General features: G+C 40.7%; 1 protein-coding gene across 1 annotated transcript in view; it reads right to left on the bottom strand.

Moving 5' to 3' along the window:
- LOC125177629 (carotenoid isomerooxygenase-like) overlaps nt 1–6,299 on the bottom strand; it is a 7,426-nt gene extending 1,127 nt beyond the window's left edge. Inside the window, exons 1-5 of the mRNA XM_047879747.1 lie at nt 6,267–6,299; nt 5,080–5,226; nt 3,516–3,660; nt 1,906–2,050; nt 99–153 (exon numbers count right to left, since the gene is read on the bottom strand). Of these exons, the coding sequence (XP_047735703.1) occupies nt 99–153; nt 1,906–2,050; nt 3,516–3,660; nt 5,080–5,226; nt 6,267–6,268 (494 nt within the window). The 5' untranslated portion in view covers nt 6,269–6,299. The remainder of the gene's footprint in view (nt 1–98; nt 154–1,905; nt 2,051–3,515; nt 3,661–5,079; nt 5,227–6,266) is intronic.
- Nucleotides 6,300–7,842: the final 1,543 nt, after the last annotated feature.

The raw sequence follows: 7,842 nt of genomic DNA, 5'->3' as shown, positions 1-7,842 counted from the left end.
GGCACACATCACGATCAGCTGGCACACATCACGATCAGCTGGCACACATCACGATCAGCTGGCACACATCACGATCAGCTGGCTCACACGATACTCACCGACAAGCGACGGAAGCGACGATCTTCGCAGCTTTGAAGGGATCGCTTGCCTGACCTGTAAACGATACACGATTTATTAAATACGATTGATTTTGAACAATTTAGTGTTTTCGATTGATTTTATAGGTTTATTTTACACGATTGATTGAGGCAAGCTAAAATTGAACGATTTTAGCTGTACGTAATTGATTGTGGACAATTGATTGTACACGAATAATCTCACACCGTTTTACGTTCACGACTGATTATAAACGAGTGATACCAGAAACTGTTATTGGAGATGGATAATACACTGTTAAGTATACAAACTGAAAGTACATAATTAATTGTACATGTTTGCTCTTTCGCTAACGTGACTGGTCATTATAATAAGTATAATGGTCGCTTATGGGATCATAACACGATAATAAAGGCCAGGTATTTACTAGAAACTAAACACTAAAACGACTAATGAAACTGGCGATCGAAGCATAAAGCATGTGGATAATTTTAGAAAATAGTTTTTATGCTACCTTGCTTGGGATGAATGAAATGTTCTTGAGCTCACATTACGTACAGCAGTGAGTACCGCATGTTATAGGTACAGCACGCACGGTACAGTACTAAGTACAGCAGTATGTACAGAAGTAATACAGCAGTAGATATACCACTTGGTACAGCCCTAGGTATAGCAGTAGGTATATGTAAAGTTATAGGTAGGACGCGAGTTACAGTACCTAGTATGACACTAATTACAGCACCAGCTACAGAAATAGATATAGTAATAGGTATCGCTTCAGCTACAGCATTAGGTACAGTAAGAGGTAGAACTTCAGCAATAGAATTACGTAAGATACAATGCAATGAAGTTTTTGGTACAGCAATATATACAAGAATCGGTAGGGCAATATGTATTGTAGAACACTCTGTATAGACGAAGGTACAGCACTTAGTATAACTCTTGGTACAGCAATAGAAACGGAACTACTTACATCACTATGTATGGCACTAGGTAATGAAGTTTTTGGTACAGCAATAGATACAATATTCGGTAGGGCAATATGTATTGTTATAACACTCTTTATAGTCGAAGGTACAGCACTTAGTATAATAACTCTTAGTACAGCAATAGGAACGGAACTACTTACAGCACTAAGTATGGTACTAGGTACAGCTCTAGGTACGGTACTAGGTACAGTTCTAGGTACTGCTCTAGGCACAATTAATGGTACAGTACTAGGAACAGCTTTTGGTTCATCTCAAGGCGCAGTTAATGCGCCAGAGCTCTAAGCACCCACTTGCCTCGCCATAAAAGTTTGCGACACTTAGCGCCGAGTTTTCAAAGTTTGAACCGAGTTCGCTGTTGAAGTTTATGATTTAAAAAAGTTCGCCCATCCACCAGCTCCGAATTGAATCTCAAACTTCAGGCGGCCCCGTAAACTTGAAAGAGACTGGCGCATTCGTGCCCAGATTGTGTGACCTCAGAGCGGCGTTTGGATGTGAATTGCCGCCGAGGGTATCGCCTTATAGGCTTATTAGCGGCGATTTAAGAGCGATTTGAGAGTGATTTAAAGGCGTTTTGGGGTCGATTTAGCGCCGGCTCATCGATGCTGACGCTTTTTACTACCTTGAGTTTTGGTTAGCAATGCTTCACTATGAGTTTAACTGGACTCTCTCTGGGGGCCAGTGTAGGGAGGAAGACTCACCCAACATGCATAAAGACCAGTGTAAAAGACAAATACACTCAAATGAGTGGGGTAGAAATAATAATAATGACGAGCATGGGTGTAACACCCCTCTCTGGGGATTAGTATGAGGAAGAACTAACCTTGGGGGCCAGTACGGGGGAACTGGCAGATGTTGTAGCGGGGGCCAGTTAGGGTGACGCCCTGACCGATGTTGTAGGTACAGGTGCGGGTGACGTGTGGGTGAGCTGTGTGACTCACCACCGACAGGTGCTGCGTCAGGTCTACCTATGGGGGAAGGAAAGAGCGATGGGGAATAACAAAGTTTAACTTTAAATACAAGGAGTAGGTAAAGGAAAATGGCAGACGAATGAAAGAAAACTGGTTATTGGGGGAAAGATCTGGGTGTAATAGGAGTAAAACTAGAAATTGTTTGAACTGGGGGAAAATATGATGTACGTAGGTTATCATTCTGTTTCTAGTGGCCTAATGAAAAGCGTATTGCATTAATAATACGTATCAACAGAATGCAGGAACGAACTCATAATTTCTCTCAGTCGAATACAAATTAAATTTATAACAGAATTAGTTTCGAAAAATTCGACTAAACTGGTAGCATAAATATAAAAGAACTAAAACAACAACTCAAAGACAATGGAAATAAAATTTTACATATTAATATTTACAGAATAATTCATAAACGAGAGGTCCATGAGACTGTTAAACATCTATGGGTATCCCATAAAATCGAAAGAATTCATTTCTCTTTCATTCAAATAAATGTTTCCTGTATTCATTCAAATAAATGTATTCCTTATTTAAAAGTTCAATTTTAATAATGAATAGTTCAAAATCTATCTATTTACCATTAATGAATGAATTATTTTAGTATAAGAATAGTCCAATTAAATATTTCAAGGGAGAGTCATGAATCGATCAGTAGAAAACATTTCGTTAATTCACTACCTAAAACTAATCAATCGTTCCGTATTTCTGGAAGCTGGCGATGGGCCCTCGAACTCTGCGACTTGAAAAACTAGGGCCAATAAAAAGCCTAATGGCTTCCTGAACTGAGACGAGGTATTAAAAAATTGAAAGGAAAATTGGTAGAAAAATTCCGTGAAATGAATAATTTGTACATGAATCAAACTATGAAGATTCCATTGCAAACAGTTTGACAATATAGTAAGAAAGCTGCTTATTGAAACAAATAAGACTGCTGACATGGATAGAAAATGTGGAAACATGGTCTTACCGGCTGTCATTAACCTGAAAAATCTGTTAAACTGCCACACCAGTTAACCTGCCACCGGCGCCGGATAAAAAACATGCATTATATAGTTGATCTTTTCCCCGGAGTTTACAGGCTCCTACTGGCTACCTTAATTAATTGGAAAGGTAGCCTGTAGGTGAAGGATAAACTACACAATTATCCTATCTTATAGAATGCTGACCTCCTCCCCGGTGTGCAGGTTGGTGGGGTAGTCTGTAGGTGCAGGATAAACTACACATGTGTTCAGGTACTAGCCTTCTTGCCGGTGTGTAGGTTGGTGGGGTAAGTACAGGATAAACTACACATGTGTTAAGGTACTAGCCTTCTCCTCGATGTGTGGGTTGGTGGGGTCGATCCTGTATGTGCAGGATAAACCATACATGTGTTGTGGCACTAACCTTCTCTTCGGTGTGCAGGTTGGTGGGGTAGTCGCCGGTAGGATAAACTATACATGTGTTGTGGTAGTACAGTGGTACTAACCTTCTCGCCGGTGTGCAGGTTGGTGGGGTCGACCCTGTATGCGTAAGGCGTCTCTGTGAGGGCGTAAAGGCCGTCACCGTAAGGGTAGACGCTGATCTGGCAGTTGTCGGTGAACTGCTCCGACAAGACCAGCTTACTTCTCAGGCTGCGTGGTTAATGTTGCAGTTATAGTGTGTGGAATGTGGTGATGATGATGCAGTTATTTTACGTGGAATGTGGTGATGGCGCAGTTATTTTACATGGAATGATGGAATGTGGTGATGGAGGCGTTATTTTACATGGAATGTGGCGATGACGCACTTATTTTACATGAAATGTGTTAATCTAGCAGTTATGTAACATGGAATACGTTAATGCCACAGTAACATTACATGGAATATGTTATTGTTTCAGTTATATCACATGGAATATGTTATTATTTCAGTTATATCACATGAAATTGAATATGCTATTGGAATATGGAATACAAGTTAATTTAATGCTAACGTGGTCTTAATTAAAAATGTATTGGCAATTATTTATGAGGTACTCTAAAATAAAATAAAGAATTTATTTTCAAATGCCATGGTCGTATTTTATTCAGACGCCCCACCAGAGTTAACTGTGACATAAAAGTTGACTATTTCTAATATTTTGTTGTCTTGAAAAGTAACCAATTATAGTCTACGAAGTCTATCACCATAAAGGAATACAATCTTAAAATGTATCATCAATTGACATTTCGCTTGAATCGCGTCCCATGTCAAAAGTCGAGATCGTCTGACGTTCGCTGGACGATGAAGGCAGTCTACAGCAATGACCTTTTCAACCCATTGATCTTTATCATTCATTCTGCTCTTCTCTGTCTGAATTTGTGCAAATGTCTCTTTTTTATTTCAAGCATCATGCTTGGATTCATCATGCCTTATTACTTATTACTGGATCTTAGACAGGTGATGGACACGTATTGTTGGATTGATGGCGTACTGAACATATGACCTCTAAGTTTACGCTTTAAAATGAGAGTCGACCGCATTTAAGCATAAGAGTGGACACTATACCTAATCTTACACAATAATGGGCACTTCTGAAAGGTTTTTCTCTACATATTCCACAAAAATTGCACCATTCGAGAGCTCTTTTTCTATCTGTAAAAATACAAGAACAGTATGCAGCTTAATTAATGAGTTGAGTAATAAATTCACTTTATTTCTATGGATTGCGCTATCACTTGACTTATTTGCTCGGTAAGATTTGTAAACCATTTTCCTGCATTCGCCGGAAAAGTAGCATTCAACCGCAAAATTTAAAGAACCTGAACGGACTGCTTGTTACGTTCATTACTTCAGGGGTCGGGCGACCCCGGGTCACGTGTACCGACCCCCGCAACCTAACGAACCCCACCCACTTGCGCATGATGGTACGGCAGGGGTCGGGGCAACCCCGGGTCACGTATACCGACCCTCGTAACTCAACGAACCCCACCCACTTGCGCATGATGTGGGGTCGGGGTCGGGGCAACCCCGGGTCACGTATACGGACCCACTCAACCCCCGTACCCAACGAACCCCACAACCCCACCCACTTGCGCATGATGGTGCGGCAGGGGTCGGGGCGTCCCTGGGTCGCGAAGTGGCGGCCCACGATAGCCTGTGCGCGGGTGTCACGCTGGTAGCTCTGCGACTCCAGAAACCGGTTCTGGTACTGAACCTGACCGTCCGCGAACCTGAACCTGAGAGGTTCGAACGTACAGGAACAGTTCACGAATAACTTGTGTGCGTACATAACAGCTGACTTGACTAAATACAAATAGAAAAAGTTAGGTAAAGCAAAATTTTTAAACATTTTCCGGGAGAATGTTATGAAGAAGTGCTTAGGTAATAGATCCATGTGGAAGAAATCAAAAGCCTGTTGAAAGAAGTTTCATTGCTTCAATGTGTAGCGCGCTTTACATTAAGAATAAATAAATACAATTTAATGTTAAACTTGACATTAGAACTCAAGTTATTAAATGTTAGGTATCGAGATAAAGAGGGGCAGAACTTTCCACATAAGGAACTCACCACGCAAACAAAGCGAAATTAAACAAACAAAATGAATTATTATCGTATATAAAATTAATGGGTTAAAGCATCAAATAGTGAAACACTTTCTGCTGTTAGCACTGACACATCATTCTACCAGGACAAACTTAGTAACGATAGCCCACACAAGGTCAAAGTGCGTGGTTATTTGGGAAAAGTTTTACTTATTTCTTTAATTGAGAGTTTTGCAAGCGCGATGGTGGTGTTGGAATGTTGTCACTGCAGCGCAAGCCTGAATGAAACTAACGAACTTTAACGAGCAGGGAATTCAGTGGGGAATTTGCCAAACTTTGTGGCATTCAGTGGGAAATTTGAAAAACTTTGAGGCATTCAGTGGGTAATTTGCAAAATTTTCGGGCATTCAGTGGGGAATTTGCAGAACTTAGGGGCATTCAGTGGAGAATTAGTAAAACTTTGGATAATTCAGTGGGGAATTTGTAAAACTTTATAGAAAAACAAAGACATGAATTCTACATAAAAATGTAGAGTAATAAAGAAAAAATGGCACGTACTGATTACATGGTCGTAATAACTGAACAGTCAGGGGGTTCTAAACTTAATAATTATTAAACGTAAATAAGACTAAAATTGGCACTTAAACCGAGTTATATTACTATAACTCATAAATATCATGGTCACAGATGCATGAATTATTATACAATATACATACACTGTATACAATATTCACATATAATATATATCGCTAGTGAAGTGTGTTGTATGCAACAACAGCAAAGAAACTGCAATTTTCGCACGACTAAAGTGATTACTGAACTATTTGAGAATGGCTGGAATCAAAGTCGCCGTGAACAAGATTTTTCTTCAACGGAAAATGCTAGCAGAGACCTGGAGATAAAATATTAACAAATAAAATTGCATATAAATTTGAAGGGCGAGTGTTAAATGACTATCAAAAAATGTCCAGGAAATCGTGAAAAAAATACAGAAGTAAGAAAGTCGTCAACTGTATAAATGTTTTTCGTACGCTTCTTTATGGCCGCTTTGCAGTTAGTTGTGAGTCAGGCATACAAGATTTTCAAGCATACAATTCCACGTCTAATTACAAGTATCGATACTGAACCATATGTAAATATTGCATATCAAAATTATCGCTGAGTAAATGAAGTATATAACATTTTAAATACCTATACGTGCGTTAAATCTAATTCGTGGGTTAACTATAGATTTTCCATCCGAGCTTCTAGCAAGCTGCTTAAGCCAACAAACGCCAATTTATTAAAATACTTCCTTTCTTATACTTATTATTCACTAGGTGTTTATTCACTCTAATGTTCAAAAAGTCATGCATGGGCTTCTATCAAACTGCTTTACAAAGTGATTTGTCATTCCCCCGCTTCCACGTACATCAAGTTTACGGTCATGTGGAGCCACGGTCTCTTCAGCTAAATAACTCAACCCGATGAGGCCTTTTTAAGCGAAACTGACATTCTCAAATTCCGCAATTTTACCCAGAGTCTTGTGGAAAAACGTTAAGAAACTGCACGTCAGTAGCAATACAATTCATTTACAATACATACCCAAGTATTTACAATACATACCCAGGACCCGAATTCAAATCGTACACGTACCAAATCGTACAGACCACACATAAGTGAAAAAACGCACCTGTGTAGCAGGGCGGACCCGTCGAATAAGTGTCGGTACATGTCCGTCCCCACCTGCATCCTGCCCGGACCGTTGCGGATCAGAGTCCCGTTCAGCCACCGCGGCACCTCCCCTGAGAAGGGAAGACAGGGACTCTTGTTAGTGAAAGGTGGTTCTGAATAGCAGCAGGTGGCTCCATTGATTAAAGGTGCTCCAGATTACTAGCATGAAATCCTAATTAGCGGCTGGGAGACCGGGATTGATATAAGATATGTATATGCGCTGCAGCCTGATCTGGTCGCTGCTAGACGCAAGAATCATCAGTTTATCTTCAATATCCAAGTATTGTAGTACACCTGCCCCCAATACCCCATCATCCAACTAACAATTCATTCACCTCATTCTGCACCCACCACGCCTCATCACACACCTGCCGCGAACTTATCACCCATCACACCTACCTATAGTTACCCCACTGAGTGGGACATGCTCTGGATGGGTGCAGGTGCGCAGCCAGATGGTGGGGTCACAGTTGGGGTAGTAGTTGATCTGTGCAGCTGGAGCAGCAGTTGGTGCAACTGCTGGTGCATCAGCATGGGATGAAACTGATGATGAGGCTTGCGCACCAGTTTTTACCGCAGTTGGTGCGACAGTAGGTA

This window comes from Hyalella azteca, unplaced genomic scaffold (genome assembly GCF_000764305.2).
Source record: "Hyalella azteca isolate HAZT.00-mixed unplaced genomic scaffold, Hazt_2.0.2 contig3720, whole genome shotgun sequence".
Lineage (NCBI taxonomy): Eukaryota > Metazoa > Arthropoda > Malacostraca > Amphipoda > Hyalellidae > Hyalella > Hyalella azteca.
The sequence above is the reverse complement of the archived record's forward strand: the minus strand, read 5'-3'. Positions and strand labels throughout refer to the sequence as shown.